The sequence below is a fragment of the Xiphias gladius genome, chromosome 11 (assembly GCF_016859285.1).
Source record: "Xiphias gladius isolate SHS-SW01 ecotype Sanya breed wild chromosome 11, ASM1685928v1, whole genome shotgun sequence".
Classification (NCBI taxonomy): Eukaryota; Metazoa; Chordata; class Actinopteri; order Istiophoriformes; family Xiphiidae; genus Xiphias; species Xiphias gladius.
In genome coordinates this window covers 23,812,263-23,830,098 of record NC_053410.1, presented here as the reverse complement: position 1 = coordinate 23,830,098, position 17,836 = coordinate 23,812,263, and the positions used below count along the sequence as shown (strand labels likewise).

Below are 17,836 nucleotides of genomic sequence, written 5' to 3'. Positions count from 1 at the left end.
TCTTTTCCTCCTGTCTTTAATCTAGTCCCCACATACACATGCACACAGACAGACACACACACACTCACACACACACACACACACACACACACACACACACACACTCTTACTGTAGAAGAGTCATCTACAAGATTGATTGGAACTCATTCAGTATCCTGTAATAGACGAGTATTAAAAAGTTTCCTCCTCCTCATGCTATTTGTGAAATTGAATGGAAGGTAAAATGCATGCCAGAATTAGAAATGGGTGTCCATTTTGTGTGTGTGTGTGTGTGTGTGTGTGTGTGTGTGTGTGTGTGTGTGTGTGTGTGTGGGTGTGTGTCTGTGTTTGTGTCCACGTTTTTGTTACCTCTTTGGGACTTTTTCCAGCATAAACACCGACCTTGTCAGGACCAGTAGTCCTCATAGGAACCAAAGGCTGGTGCTAATGAGGCAAACGTCATTTGTGAATTGAGGTAAGGTGGGATGAACTGGTCATGGTTAAGGTGAGGGTCAGGGTTTGGGTTAGGCTGTCCACAACAAGGCGTCACAAAATGTAGCTGAAGCTTCTACGAGCTGGCCAATATCGCGAGGGTATGTATCTAAGTTACAGTGTCTTTGTGTGTGTAGTTTTGTTTTTGTTTTTTTACAACCAGTGTTTCTAGGCTAAGCTGAGGAGGAACATGTTCTACTCAGGGCCAGTTTAACCCAGTGGATGGCCCAAGGGCAAAAAATGTGCTGTGCCTATGTAAATGAAATTAAGACTGTAAGACTTTCTGAGGCCTTTTTTTGAGGGAACTGAAATCTATTCTTTTTAGGGGCTTCTCAACACCTGTAGACACAGTTCTGCTAACTTGAATAAACGTAATATTATTCAGTAAAATGTACCACCTAAGCACAAAAAAGGCCACGAAACTACATTGTAACCTGAACCTTGCAAGATAGGGCATTAAGATTAGAAATAGGGCTGTAGTTTCCCTGTTGATTAGTCAGTTGGTTGGTAGATATGCTCTCATATGACCAAATTCTCATTGGTCGGACAATCGCCGGTGATACTTTCATAAGGAGAAAAGTGCTACATCAATAGCCTTCCAGGATTAATCCATCACTTAGTGCGATGGCGGGAGGGACAGACTACCTGTGAAAAAGGGGGGGTGATGTGAAAACGATTTAATGATTGTGGCTTTGAATGTATGTTCCTCAATAGTTCTTTTGTTGAGATCACCAGTTGATATAGTTCTATTTTCAGAAATCCTATGAATATGGGCAGGTGCACGCTGGTCGGCTCTGAGTCTGTTGTTATCATTTCGGTATAAAATAATTAGGTTATGATTTAATATGCTGCAAATAACACCTTTTATGTTTATCTATTCTCAAGGAGTGCAGTCAGTGCACGGTGGCCGATTTAGTCAGTCCAGAGATAACGCGCAGATTTTTTTTTCCCCGCGACCAATCGATTGGTTGAGGAGCAGGGGCCATTTCAGTCAAGCAAGATTTTCCTTGGCTGACTACAGCTAGAACTAAAAATAATACAGGTGTTGCTTCAGAGCCACTATCATTTCAGTTTTGAGTGGTGCAATTTTAAGAATATATATATAGTATTTTATGAAATGAAAGTAGTTATTTATGCAAAGTAAAAGAAATCTAAAAGACAAGTAGTTTAGCCAAAATGTTGCTTCTGCTAGAAATACAAAGCTATATTTCATGAAAAACATGATCTGATATGATTTTTATCTGTAATGAGCTGTCCTCCATGCTTACTTCTCATTTAGTGCATATATATGTGCTGCGGCCTGGCTGCTCACCATATGGCAGCAGGGACACGAAGAATCTCTCACTCTCATTTTTCTCTATCTTTGCCAAGCTCTGTTGTTCCTCCTCCATCCCTTCCCCTCCCTTACTTCCGTCAGAGAGCGCACCATGCTGAGCTACTCGGGTGTACTCTCACTTCCCTCTCACTCCCTCTGTCCCTCCTTCCATCCTTTTTTTAAAACACACCCTTTCTTATTCCCTTCCAGTTTTGAGGGTATCTACAATTGAATGGAGAAGAGAGACAGGTAATATTACTAATGGCCACCATCACACTGCTCTAATGTGTACCCAGCAATGTAGCCTTTTTTAAGCATTGGGGTTGAAGGTTTTGGTTATAAAACAAAAAAAGAACTGATCAGGTTTTCGGGAAATACCAACAGAGGGAAAAAAGTTGATTCATGCCAAAACCGACAGTTGTGATTTAATACACAACAGCACGAGTGTATGTGATGCTTCTTAGCTCATTAAACCAACTCTCTCCCGTACTTTTTTCTTTTCTCCTCATTTTCTCCTCTACTCTTCTCACCTCCCCCCTCCTCCTTTTTTCTCTCGGTATACTTCCCTGATGGCCTTTCCACCCACTCATTCCTTATCCTTGCTCTTTCTCTGCTTCTCACTCCATCTTTCTTTCTACCGCTCTTTTGTGCTCTCCATATTCTCTTGAAATGCCGCTTATCTTTCTATCAGGAAAAGTGTCTCTCTAAATAAAATTTACTGGGATTCTCATGTCACCACTGCCTTGTCTCTGACTCTAGTAGAAACATACAACACCATAAAGCAAGGAGCTATTGCAAAAAGGTTCTGCTACGGTGAAAGTATTCTCACATTAAACTATTTTTGTTCAGAGTGTAAGGTGTGGCAAGGACCACAAGGCACAAACCAAAAAATTTTTTTAAATAATTAAAAAAAATCAGACATACCACACATTCATGATTCATGTTCATATATTAAAAGAATACTTGTGACTGGTTGTTTACTACTCTGTTACAATCATCTTCGGACAAATCAATAATCCTGTTTATCAACCTCGTTCAGCCAAAGGGCAAATGAAACCACACTGAATGTTCCGTTGCCCAAAGCTGGTTTACAGCCTAATCCGTGGTACATAACAATGGACATGTTCACATTAGGTTTGGTTCACAGCTACATGGTTTATAATCCAATTTTATCCAGTAAATGCAATAATTGTCTTTTTTTTTTTTTTTTTTTAAAACAAGTTTGAACAAATTAGAACTTAAATGTAGTTTGTTTGAATTCATTCTAAAATCAACCCTCTTAGCCTTAACTGCATTGTAGAATTGTCGTTGCTGTGTTCATTCGAGGTGCCTCTGCTGCTTCACTTGAGCTACAGTCCAACACCACTGTAAGGCTGATGCATTTTACAGTGCCAGCAAACAGCTTTACCTTTATGTTTTGCAATTTTTCAAACTGCAGAGTCAAATTGGTGTTTTCACGTAGTGTTCTCTATTTTGTGTTACGAAAGAGAACAACATCGGCAACAAGTCTTGCAATGTAGCACTGTCAAAACTGGGCAAGAATTACGTTTGATTATTCCTTCTAAAAAAACATAGGTTCCAACCATTTGAATATCTATTGTTGTGCATTATGTCCATAAGAAGGCAAACCAATACAACGAGAGACATTACTACTTGGGTGCATATTTTCAAGACATGCCCTCAAGTTGCTAGTGCTGGAATGCTAGGCTAACTGTTGCATACAACTTTATCTCGAGGTTCCACAATGTTGCCGTCCAATGACCAAAATCCAAAGTACTGCCAGACACAGGGCTTTTTAGATTGCTCGGAGTGCAAATCACTCCCTCTGCAGCCAAGCTGGGTTGTGAACTCTCTGCCATCATTACCACATGGTTTTTGTTGAATTATTCACTCGCTTAAGCTTGACCTACAGTTCATTTTCAGTCATTTAAAGTGATGTTGTGTGACTCTTGTCCGTCATGCAGTGCATTCAGTGCAGCGTCCCACGCCCATTCCAGAACTCGCGAGGCAGACAGACTTGCTGGTTAGTGCATACTTTGCTATATAGCTTGCTAACGTATGTACAGTTCGTACATTAGCAGTTTGATGACAATAAATATGGTCTGCAAAAAAAATCCAGTAGTTAAATTTTTGGAATTTTTTTGCATTCAGTCTAAACACACTCATAGATTTAGATTTGGTATTCAGTAAAGAATCCCACTTCCCATAGCAAAGAGCCAATGTAAGCAGACCTACAGTAACAGTATGGAAAATCCTTAAATACTCGTATTATATTTAGACATTTTTGCAATGAACTTTAAATGTATTATGATCAGAACCGATTCAGGATTTTTGAGGCTCAGTCCTCTCTAGTGGACACATTTCATAATGGCAACATTGTACTTCAGACATATCTTTGCGGATTTCTGCACTGCAATATCTTGTTAATTCATAGTTTTGCAGTATCAATGTAGTAGTTCGTATCAGACCTTCTCAAGGCAGAACGCTGCTTTTCTTCTACGGTTTGCTTTACATTTGCCACACAGTATGAGGCTCACCATCACTAGTTCATAGTTTCCCTCAAGCTTAGCGTGCATAAATCCCCTTATATATGATCCCAGCGCACTTCAGTTAAAATGAGCATACAATGTGCGCCTGCATGTATGATGACTTATAAATCCTTGCTTCAAAAGAAGTATAATATAAATAAGATTGTCAGACATACAATAAAAATGTATTCAGCTTAATAAATTTAAGACTTTTCAGGACCTTTCATGGACCTGTGGACACCAAGCGTGTCAACTGGGATGTGGGTGAGGCTGGGGTGGAGTAGGGGGGTGGCTCAAAACATGTAATTTGTTTCCACAGGAAGTCAATAAGCTGACAACAACAGACCCCCCACCAGTCATTTCATTGACTATTGGCTCTGGAATCCCAACATGGCCTTTGGATAAGCGGACCCACTACAGTCTGGGGCCCATAGGAGGGCACTTACAAGCTCTGTGGTGTTGGTCAAGCTCTGTACCTCATCACCATTCTCATCTGGGCGGATGTTCAAGAGCACTGTAGCTGTGGGATGATAACATTTAGCACGAAATAGAAAGAAAGTGTGAGAACAAAATTGCCTGAAAAGACACAGTCAGTCACACATGCCTTATTACGTAAGTGCACACACTAACATATGAACACACACACTTGTAATTACACAAATACTTAAGGAAGACTATTTTTGGATTACATTTAAGAAACGATAAAGCATGAAGTCTAGAAGACTGAAGGAGAGTAAGAGGGAAAGACTTAGAGAAGGGAAATAAACAAAAAAGAGACCAAGCTCCAAGAAATAATAAATAAATGACTGAACAAAAGATAAAGGAGAAGAAGAGAGAGAGAGAAAGAGAGAGAGGTTGGGATGAAGGGGGGGATGTGAGAGAGAGAGAGGAGGGACAGATGGAGAGAGCACCAGAGCCAACAGCAGAGCTAAGTGGGTAGTGTGCTCCCCAGACAGCGCTCCATATGGCCTGGCAACGCCATACACAGCCAGGCCGCACAAACACACATATACACAGCATGTATACACACAGACACACAGCATGTATACACACACAGATACACAAACACTCCTCCACACAAACGACCAAATTCACACACATAGTGAATATTCACACACTGCCCTGTACCCACACATAGGCTATACAGAGCATGGTTTTAGGGTGGATGTGAGGAGAACCCACCCGTTCTTTAAAAAAAATTACACGACCATCTCATTTGATATACTATATACTGGTGCAGTGCAGTCCGATGGAGCAAGATACAAAAGTGTTAAGATTGGACAAGCCAAACATTTCAGAATGGGTAGGACAATTTTACTGAGCAGACCTGAAATACTGGTAATAATCCTTCACTGCACAGGAATGTGCCAATGTATCGTTCCTAGTGTCTGAAAGCCTCTTTCTAATGGCTGAATCCGATTGACCATCCGACAATCATTCCCACGTTCCACAGCAACTGGCCAGGTGTATGGAAGTGTTAAAGTGAAGCAGGGTTTGAACTTCTTCCTCAAGCTGTCCCTTATCATTCTTAACAAAACTAGTTCTATCAAGTCTCCTGTCTACAACCAAGCGCAACACCATAAATGCTTTCCAGGAGAGACTGTCCGAAAGTGTGCGCAGTTATCCCATTTGAGTGATTCATTGTGCCAAGACAACAAAGAAACACAAAGGACAAAATGTTCTTAGAGATAGATCAGGGAGACAGTGGGATGCAGCCAGGAGGAGGCTATGACAGCGGGCTTATTGCACTGACTTTGAGTGTAGTCTTTCAGAACAGATATGGACACTTTTGCCTTTAGAAGACACATCGTGCAACCTAATTTTGTTTCAAGCATACAGTTAAACATAAACCCGTGATGGATGTTCACAATGGACAGTTTGTAATAACTAGTTTTCTTTTCCAAGTGTTCTTTTGTTTAAATCCTATATACCATCTGAGTGCTTGTGTCTCTTGACTCAGATCAGAGATGGACAGTTTCACAGAAATGAGACCCAAGTTCTAATAAAATGGAACACTCCTCAGAAGAGTGTTTGAATAGACATGGTGTAACATTAGGTTGAATGGGTAGAACTGACACGGTAATAGGCCTCAAAGCAAGTCCGTGTCTAGATATTACTATTAATTCATAAATTTCCCAATTATTTTCACTACTTCATAGAAAATCCAGAATTAAACAATTCAAAATACAGATGGAACTCTCTCAAACAAACAGAAATGTAACAGAGAGTGTGTCAAGTCCCTCCCACTGGAGCAGAGACTCATGGGAAGACCAGGATAACAGCCAATCCCTAAAGGAAGCGAGGAAATGACTTCTCGCCAATCTCAGGGCTCACCGAGGTTACTACGGGGATGCTGGGCCATCGCCATGGTACCCTGCTATCAGGGGACACCTGGCCAATCACATTCAGTCATGTGAAGTGTAAACATCTTACACTGCAGTACATCCATGTTGCCTTTACAGAAGCATGGGGTTCACTATAAAGGCATTGGTGATTGGAGGGAGGGGGAATGGTGGAATGACATATCCTACATGACCTGACCAGTCAGTTGTAGTGGTGTAAAGGGGGCAAGTAAAATTGTGGACAAGTTAATTAACCCATTTAATCTCACAAGTTTTAATTTGTTACCATAATATTTGTTACATATAAGTTGTAAATAGTTTATTATTGATGCAGTGTAATATATTTATATCACACTCCCACAACATGCAATTATTAAAATTAAATAGTAAAATTCATAACAGTTTGGGATCAATTGAGTTTAACTCCATGTAACAACGGTAACCAAAAAACTGTCAAATGACTGATAAACATGGAGTATTGCATGGAATTAAATAGAAAGAAAATACAAATTAAAAATACATTTAGTAATACAAGGTTATTAATAATACACATTGTGACATAGTCACATTATCATTTGAAAGCCTTGTATATGGTTATTAACTACAGCTCAAGGAGTACACGTTCTCTTACAGACTAAGAAACTTCTACAATTCCTGGGTTTATTAAGAGTTTAAAAACCACAAGAGATTAACTCAGGGGCACACAGTGGTCAATTTTAAAACAAGCCATTGTCTAATACAGTGCTTTCAGATTGCAAGCGGCTCAATCAAGTCTGTTTTGTCTCTGCTGAGCCGATCTACCTGACAAACGTTTGGCAGGAACTGACCATCAGCAGCCAGGTTTCCCTGCCCACTTTATCACAATAATTCGGTGAATAAACATTATGCCTTAATACACAATGAACAGTCGAGGTCTGCCATCAACAGATTCCCTGAGTTAATTATTTATTTTGTACTGAAATGAGTACAGGAATTACCAATGTTCTCCATTATGAGATGATCTATATATTGAAATTAAGAAATGTTGATTAGGTTTATCAGGTTGCACTTTCAGCTAACCATGTTAACCTTGACTGGTCGGTAGATGACCAGGTAGATGTTTCACATAATAGCAACTATTACATTTGAAACTTCACAAACACTACACTATATGCCACATAGTTCTTTAACTGGAATGTGCCAAAAGACAGCTCCTTTGAATTTCTCTTGCTGTTAGCTATCCAGTTTAGCGATGTCCTGAGCCGATCCTAAGGATCAGTATCAGGGCCGGTCTGGGCATATTTTAATGGATCGGTATCAGGTAAAATAACACCGATCAAAATCCGAACGTTTCATTACTGTACTCTGTTGTGTTTTGTCCACCTCGGCCTGCTGGTGTCGCAGCATCCTGCTGCGTAAACCAGTGAAAATTAGCATGCGTGACTGTGAAATATGATTTGGGCGCAGCAGTGATTGGCTCTGATTTCAGACACTGAGGGTGGAAAAATACACAGATTCACTGAGCTCCGACGGTCATCATCGTTAAAAAAGCAGCGTAGAAAACAGCTAGCAGCTTCTCAATTTTAGCCGGTGCTGAGCGTCGCTTTCGCCAGTTAAAATGACGGCAGTACGTCATATCAGCTGTCACTAATTAATGTTAATTCTGTGAGAAACTTGATGACAGGCCTAAATTAAACTCGTCAGTTTGTGTGCTCTCTGCATGCCACTGTCAATACTTGATAGCTTGTGAGGGAAGAACATCCAATCTGTAACACCTGAGTGTTTCTTTAGTTCCAACCAATCAAACAAAGTGAGACATCTTCTTTCTAGTGTCAGGGGTGGTATCCTCTGAAGCTCCAACCTCCAACTGAACTTTCATTCATATCATATCAATAATTTAAGCTTATAAACTTTCTATTTTTGAACACTGACCTTTCAGTATTTGAATCAAGAAAGTAAAAAAAAAAAAAAGGTGTATTAGATTAAGTAGTCTACAGCTGTGACATTTCAATGTGTCAGATACAGGTCATTTAATCAGTATTTAAGCAACATATGTATAAGTATCAGACTGGATCAGATTTGGCAGGTACCCAATATTAAAGGACTTGGATCGAGATGGGGCCAAAAAAAACTTGATCAGGACATCACTAATCCAGCTAGTTAGCATTACTGTCAAACGGTCAAGTCAACAAATAAGACTGGCTCAAAACCATTAATTCTGCGCTGAAAGGGTGTTCTTTGTGTCATGTTAGCTATGCTAATACCATGAAGTTAACCCATATGTGAATTTAGCATTACACATTAGAATTCTGTCCTTGTCAGTTTTTCCTAAAAAAAAAAATGTATCAGTCAAAAAATACTTAGCTAAAGTCACCAAGTAAACTTTTACAAAGTAAATGTGTACAAAAGCGAATAAATTACAAAAAAAAGTAAACAGGATAACTGTACTTTGTTACTTTCACTCACTAATTATACTATGTCTTTATGTGTGACAGACAGAGCAGGTGAATGAAAGATCCAGTATTGTGAGATGAAAACAATGAAAGACTATGCTAAGGCCAATGTTCAGACAGACATCAGGCCTGTGTGACCGTTAGCAAAGCAAGGGTACACCAAATAACAGACGTTGGGTCGTAAGGCAAAAAAGCTGAACCTGGGTAACGGCTGAACCGTACCCGAAGCAACAAGCCCCCACCAACATAGCCCTTTGCGTTATTTCAGTCCTCCCGGTTTGGTGTGGTTTGCACTTTATAGACATGATTGTCTCAGTCCCAGTTCAGTAATCTCTGGAGAAGGAATACTGTCTGTAATTTCTGGTGAATAATGTGGGGAATACTGACCGGAAAGGCACAGATTGTATAATGTTATAAATGGGGGCCATTTTGTGGGATTCCTCAGAGAATCAGATGTGCTACAGCTGACTTACTCTGTAATCCCACCTCACTCTGTGATCCAGCTCACACGCATGCACAACATACACATATAGTGCACACAGATAGAACATAAACAAGCTTTATCCTTTGATCATTGTGTGGTAGAAAAAAAGACATTACAGGCTACAGAAGTCACTGCAACCAGAAATGCATGGAAACTCACATTTCAACGTGCAAATAAGCCAGCGGGACGGAGATGCTCATATTACATCAAAGAGAGAAAACCACAGAGATTTTCAAGTAATGTTGGCAATTCAAGTCTGTATTAACAGCCACTGATCAAAAAACCAGACTTTACACACACACACACACACACACACACAGCAGTGAAGGAAAGATGATCACTAAGCCTAGAATTTATAAAGAATCGCTCCTGACCAACCCATCAAGCAGCCAATCCCCACTAATTGGAGACGAGATGGGAAGCCTTATTTCAGGGAAAGCTAACCTCTAAAGCCTGCATTCTCAGTATGATGTCAGTTAGCAAGCTTTCAGAGGGACAGAAGTGTTCCATGACTGGCAGGTTTAGAGGAATATAGAAGTTAAGATGCTAACAGCACTGAAGCTGAAAGTAATTTTCCTGATGTTAACTTGCATATAAAAAAGTACTCAAAAACCTAAATGTCAGTCAAAGCAGAAACACAGGGGTCTCTTTGATGACATAATGATGCTCTAGTGTTATCTTATGGTCATCTGTTATAAATATTTCGACTTTCTCTCTAAGAAAGCACAGTTTTCATGCTTGGCATGACGGATAGCATTTGGTACCCAGTTCTCAGGCATTTCCATTGCATATTCAGATTGCTTCGTCATCACAATCGATAAAAAAAAGCACCACACGTTAACCTCTGTAATTTGATTTCACTTCTTGCCAGTCCCAAGCAGCAATACTGCAATGACTGGTAGTTGACCTCTCCACTAAAGATTATATACAGTCCCTATGACTTTTTATCAATCCTGTTTTAATGTAACTAGTGATTCAACCGGTGCACATCCATATACAATAAAAGCTCCAACAGCTGGTCCCCTAACACTGCCCATTCAAAAAAATAATATGTACGGCTGCAACTAAAAATTATTTTCATTGTTGATTACTTTTTGCGTATGACTTTCTCAATCAACTGATTAATCGTTTAGTTAATGAAACAAATAAATTCTCACAAATTCACAGAGTTGACGGTGACCTCTACAAATGTCTTGTTTGGTCCAACCGAAGTTCAAAAACCAAAGATATTCAGTTTACTGTGATACACAGTATGACAAATAAAAGCAGCTAATCATCACATTTGAGAAGCTGGAATCAGAATTTTTTTCACTAGTCTCGATTGAAAAATGACAGGAAGGATTAATCAAATATCAAAATAGTTGCCAATTATTTTTCTGTCGATCAACTAATTGATTAATCAACTAATCATTTCAGCTCTATTAATATGAGTTCTTACTTACACAACCCAAGGACACCAATGCGATCCCTCCTACTTTGCAACACTATTGGCCTGAAAAAGCCTATTATTGTACTTTGATAAAAGGTGGGGAAAAATATGGAATGAATGACAAACTTTACAGATGAGCACATTTTTGTGTGTGTGCTTTGAAAACATTTCACTTGCTTAGAAGGTGCTAAGCTTGCTGTACGTCTTGAGAGGCAAAAAAAAGCACTGTCCAGATGAATAAAGGCTCAGACACAACAGCATTTAAAACAGGGTTTAAATTTTGTGTCAAGTTCAGCTTTGGTGAATTTGTGCCTCCGTAATAAGGCCAGCAATGCTATAAACTCATCCATAAATGGGGCATTGTTTGTTGACAGTTATGAGACAAAAGTTGTGAATAAAATGTATTGGAGAGCAATTGTGTCTGACTATGACTAGCGTGTTCTCGGCTGGCTAGCGTGTGGTTAGCTCTACGGCCGCAGTAGTTATCCACCTAGCACTGCGAGTAAACACAAGCTTCCAGCACCACCTGTTTCACAAGGATTTGCTGATGAGCATCACTGTGCATCAAATCATCTGGACCTTTTAATAAATTGCTGGTGGTAAAAGTTGTCTGAATAACATGGATTAACATACAGTATGTCCTAAGACCCAAAACCAACAGACTCAAATGATAAATACCTTTTTTCCATACACATTTGACCAAAAATGACTTACAGTGTATAACATAAGCTTGAATGATCTGGGCAAATAAAACTGGTTACTTATTTTATTTGCTGGCCCATGTCTGCATTTCTAATAATAAATCACAGTGGTCATGTATTTTTCATCTGTTTTCCAAAGCTCACTTGAGATTCCAGATACAATAAAGAAGAAGTTAAACTGAAGCATGTCACACGCACATACACATGATGGAAGTCATTCCTCCAGACAAGCAGCTCGGCAGCAGAGCAAACTGTGAGACACAAAGAGCATCTGAATCCAGCCTAAGCCAGCAATGCTACGGAGGAGGACCACAACATCAGCTGTTCTCTAATGACTCAATAGGAGCTGAACTGGACTTCTCAGACTGAGCATGTCCATCTTTACAGCAAAAGCAAGGTTTGTACACTGATAGATGACAGACAGCCCAGAAATTGAGCTTTGTGTGTGTGTGTGTGTGTGTGTGTGTGTGTGTGTGTGTGTGTGTGTGTGTGTGTGTGTGTGTGTGTGTGTGTCTGTGTGTGTGTGTGTGTCTGTGTCTGTGTGTCTGTGTGTGTTTTACAGGATACAAAGTCACTCAGAAGGTAGAGAAGAGTGCGGCTTCTTGCTAAAATATGTTTTTGGTGACACCAAATGAGGCATATTACCTAAATATAAATCTAAAAATCCAAATGAGGTGTCTGTCCAATGCCATTCCACTTAGAGTATCATACAAATTGCATAATAATGGCTTGAGTCACACTTGCAAAACATAGTCACCAGAACACGGGTTTATCTTTAGTACTCCTTACTCATCCAAGGTGTAAAATAGATTTCACAACAGTACATGAATGTGAGGCAGAACAACAGACTGCTAGCTCTTGAAGGTTGTTATGGGCCACTGGGCTGAAGTGACATTAGAGTGACGCAAAAGCAAACATTAGCATCCATTTTAGACTAATTTTAGGCCAGTTTTAAATTCCATATCAACTAGGTGATATTGAGTTGGTGATTGAATACCAGCTGTTGCTACTCACCGCACGTCATTTTGCTGTGGAGGTTTCTTCTGCCCAACCAGGTTCACCGTTCTTGCTTGGATAGGCTTTTCTTCTCTGAAACGCACAAAGTTAGAAAACTAGTGTTAGCGCAACATATTACTCGTACTTTTGTTTGGTTTCAGTTAACTTTCTTGTAGTTTTGCATTTGTTTCATCTATATATTTTCAAACTCACCATTTACAATGAACTGCTAGCTAACAGAAGTCAATTAAAGACTCATAAGTTCCATTTTATTTTTTGGACAGACTTTACCCGTCGTCTTATAAAGGTTAATAGCAAATGGACTGCACTTATATAGCGACTTTCTAGTCTTATTGACCACTCAAAGCGCTTTACACAACATGCCACATTCACTCATTCATAAAGCACTTTTCTATACATACAGCAATTTCTGTACGTACACACGGAAAGACATTCAAACAATAAATAGACAGGGATTTTTTGGGGTTCAGTATACATTGTTTTCCAAGGACTGGAGGAGCCAGGGATTGAACCACCAACTTTCGGGTCAATGGATGACATGTTCTACCTTCTGCACCACAGGTTAATGGGTGAAGGAGTCATAAAAGGTCCCATCTCATTCCTTTCACAAGACTTGCCTTAACTTTTCTTCTGTGATTGAAAATATAAATATCAGGACCATCAGCCCAGACTGTGGTTTGCCCTGAGTTAATTATTTTTTTGTTTGTTTTTTATAGAACCTAAGTTATTTACTTAGTTAGTTCAGTTTTTGTTCTAATTCCTAATGAATTGTATGGGTTCAGTTTGAAAAGGACAGAAACTTACATTTTTGGAGTCTCGCTGCAGCTACTGCATTTTGTGTCACCTGATTTCAAATGACTCACTCAACCAAAAAAAATAAATAAATAACTAAAAAAACTAATGCTTGAAATATAAAATAAACTAAGAAGAATGTTCATTTACACTCTCATGGCAACATTCAAGATACCTTTAGGCACTGATGACAGGCTTTAGACAACAATGGCCCGCCTTCAATATGTCCACTGACACATTCACAGTGTGATTCTAAACCATCTCATCCATAAACATGAACAGTGGGCTCTGATCAGTCTGATCACAGAGGGAACTCAAGAGAGAAATCCCCGCCAGCACCCACGCTGTCTAAATCAGAACACGTCTTTTTATCATCAATACTGTGGATACCCCTCTCATTATGACACACTTTTGGCACATTAGGAATGGTGATATCTCTTTGTTCCTCATGGATACTAACCGTCTTTTGTTGTGCTGACTGTATCAGTGATTATACAGTGGTGACTGAGCCATATATGACATCCTTGAGTTTTAGCTTACCTAAAAATCACATATAATCTGCATGTTTGCTCACAATTTTCAAATACATGCCACCCATTTGAGCTTTCTGGATGTGTTCTCCCAACATCTCATGTGTCCGTTGGTTTCCATTCACTTTTATACGGTCTGAAAATTAATTAGCAGACTTTTCAAACTGGCTTGAGTTGTGTAATCAATTTCAGTGAACATCAAGTGGGCAGAGTGGTAATGCAGTTGAAGTGCAAATGGATTTGAAAAGTCTGCCCTGTGTTAGCGTATAATGATAATATTACCTAGACAAAAATAAATGCAAAATTCATTGTGATGATTTGACACAAGCCAACAGGTGTCTGAAATTGTAGGAAAAATGTATTCAAATACTGTCCATAAAACATTTCAGCATGGTTTACAGAATGGTTAGCTGTGAGGTACAGTCTACGTGTTTTTTTTAGTTGATATGGATGAATCGATCTGACCCAACAGATTGGTACCAGCTTCAGTGCAGACTTGATTAAACATATCCACATTAAATAAAACATTTTTGGTGATGTCATTATAAAAATTCATGTTTCCATTACCAGTTACATTAATTCATTCATGGCAGGCTGCCGATTCAACTCTTAGTGTTCCCTGGCCTCAGGTTACCTTACATAAAAATGATCCCAGTCAGGTCCACACGAGGAGGAATTTAGGGGACAGCAGAGGTGTTGGATTGGTACTCTGGGTAGGCGGATTTCCTACGTTGAGGAATTGGAAATAGTATCGGGAGTGAAAAACGTGGATCAATTTTGTAGTTAAAAGGGTAAAGCATGCAAAACCTTAGTATGGTCCCCATGGTCCTTTAAAGTCCAATTTTTTTCCGACCTGAGAGTTGTTTGGCCCGATTTTCTGAGACATTTCACAGCTCTCTGGAAACAATTACACTGTGGACTTTTTCCACATACTGATATCTAACTGATAACAGTAATGATATTATAAAATCTATAAAATGCATCATAGGTAGTTGAGCAAAGCTAAAATTTTACAGTAGAGTGAAATACTTAAATTCTCACAATACTTTGCAACAAATCTATGTATAGCACATTTGCATTCTAGTACAGAAAAAAACAATTGCACGCGTACACACAAACAAGTTCTGCATGTGTCCTGACCTTCAAGGTGAGGGCAGTGACACATTCTAGCTCTCAGTGAAATTAAAATATGTGACACATTTGAGAGTGCACATCATTCAACTACTTGCAGAGCGCAAGGCTACATTTAGCCCTCCACTTTGCTTTTCATGAATATGTACATGAAGTGATTGCAGTGTAATGCAAGAATTGACCTCCAGTGAGTTTCTGGTTTCATCAGTTCAGTGCAGTAGGGAGGAAAATCCTTCTAGTTAAACTGCCAATAATTTTGTTCACATGCACTTGATTGTATCAATAAAATGCACATACTATGTTAATTGGTAGTCATTTTTTATATCAGGAAATGCTCATCACCGTTCGTGGATGCTTTGTTATATTGCTTATAGGGAGAAGGACTACACTGTGTTATGTTCCTGTGCTTTACCTTTCCATTTATAATATGTAATTGGGATTTAGGCTTTTACAGATGGTGTACAGGACTGTAGCAGAGGTTAACTATCATTTACAGTTTATCCATCTTTCTGTAAATGAAATTCATTCTCATCATTTAACAGTTTACCTAACGATAATTACTGACAGGACACCCTTGTTTATCTAGACTTTATTTAACATTATATCATCGTTGCTATGGATATATACCGTCAGAGAGGTATGCATATATGTACTGTGATCCTATATACTTTAATAGTAAGAAAACTGATGGTGAACATATCTTGAACTGCTCATAATAGGAGTGTATTCTCTACCTCTCTGCATTACAACCCACACTACGCTACTGCTAGTACACTCACCATGCATGTGTTAGTCAACCAGTGCAGCTTTTCACCCAGTCGTAAAGACATACACACGCAGCTTTGCAATGGCAATCTCCATCCAAACAGTGATGAGAGGAAACGGTGCCGAAGCCAGTATAGGTTAAGACATATATGTGCTGACAGCCTGCCTTATTTGCAGCCGCTACAGTATGACATGACTGAATCACAGCTTCTAATACATTAGCCTACTGAAAATGATGCATAGCCACTTAGAGCTGTAGTTATATATTGGATATTTCCTTCTTTAGATGCAATGAATCGATCTTCCATTCCAGTGCTGGGCTATCAGTCCACACGGAGGGCTTAAAATAGAACAGGGACGTAAAGCTTGAGGAGTGCCTTGCTTAGGTGGGTCGCTCTATCTTTATAGTTGCCAATCTACAGTTCCCTGCAGACCAGGCAGAAAATGTGAGAAAGGTATTGTTTCAACTTCATACATTTTCTGGTCCTGGAGGAAAGGGGGTGGGCTTGGGTTGATTTCTGCACCGATCGCTGTGACAAATAAATCTGGAGGAGACTTTTCTCCATGTGTGTATTGTGGTGGCATGGAGGAGGCAGAGGTGGATGCACACAGTGAGTATAAGTCACTACTGATTCAAAATGACATTACACAGGTACCTTTTCCTCCCCTGTCATAGGCCTACTGGTTCTATAACAGCCTGTGTGATGTCTGTTGCTAGAGCACTGGCCTACATACAGTGCATACGGCTGGGAAAGGCTCAACCGCACCCCTGAGCTCAGAACAGCAGCTGTTGAGATGGATGCTGCACAGATAAAAGCCAACAGGGAAGGTTTTACTTTTACTATTCTCAGTGTCAGGCTTCAGTGAGCCTTCTGCAATTTCCTGCTGCATCTCTCAATGAAATATTTCAGGTAAAGTCCAAACACTCTCCACTTGACTCAGGCATAGGTGTGAATGGTCGTGATGATATTAGGAAGACAAGCGCAGATGAGAAATTTGTTTGTATTTTTCATCTGAGTGGAGTGTGATGATGCTGATATTGGGGCATGGTGACACACCTTCATCCTCCCATGATCCTCCTCCTACTCCCTCCTGAGCAAGTTAACCCGGACCCAACATTCACTCTTGGTGGATGAGTTTCTCTTAGGAGCGGTGAGAATCTGCAAACTGGACGCGAACCTGGTCTAAACTGGCCCGTGCATGTTTTCTCTTGAACAGAGGTGTAGCCTTTATGGGCTTGTGAGTGAGTGAGTTCTGTGAAGAGGGACCTGCAGGCTGTACACACACACACACACACACACACACACACACACACACACACACACACAAACACAAACACACATACAGACACACGCATGGTCAGATACAGTGGAGTGGAGAAGTCCTGATGCTGAAACATCTCATCCATAAGAGAGAACGGAGGTGGATGGACTTCCGAACGGAAATAGCCCAGGCCCAGTCTCTCTCTCACACTCATACACACACACACACACACTTTCTCTTCTCTCTCTTACTTTAACATGGCCTCCTCCTTCGCCTCCTCCTCCCGTTGCCGAGCCAGCACAGCCATGATGATCTTCCTCTCCTCCTCAGTCAGATGGCTCAGGTCCGGCTCCGGGATGGCCGGGGCGACGGGTGGGCGCGGGCCGCCCCGAGGGCCCACCGAGGCGAACATCTTCCACACCACCACCTTCCCTTCCTTCCTCCCTGCCTCCTCTTCCTCCTCCTCCTCCTCGCCTCGGTCGGGATCACGGATAGAAAACCCGCTGGCGGAGCCCACGGATCACGACATGGCCCACGGACAAAGCGGCGGCTGGAGCGACTGATGCGGAGTTCCCATGGCGGTGGCAGGGGGCACCCAGGGTGGCGGCGGCGGCGGCGGCGGCGGCGGCAGCAGTG

The 17,836-nt window shown here is 40.5% G+C and overlaps 1 protein-coding gene across 1 annotated transcript in view; it reads right to left on the bottom strand.

Annotated features, from left to right (window-relative positions):
- LOC120796276 (regulating synaptic membrane exocytosis protein 1-like) overlaps window positions 1-17,612 on the bottom strand; it is a 110,607-nt gene extending 92,995 nt beyond the window's left edge. Inside the window, exons 1-2 of the mRNA XM_040138910.1 lie at window positions 17,452-17,612; window positions 12,717-12,791 (exon numbers count right to left, since the gene is read on the bottom strand). Of these exons, the coding sequence (XP_039994844.1) occupies window positions 12,717-12,791; window positions 17,452-17,612 (236 nt within the window). The remainder of the gene's footprint in view (window positions 1-12,716; window positions 12,792-17,451) is intronic.
- Window positions 17,613-17,836: the final 224 nt, after the last annotated feature.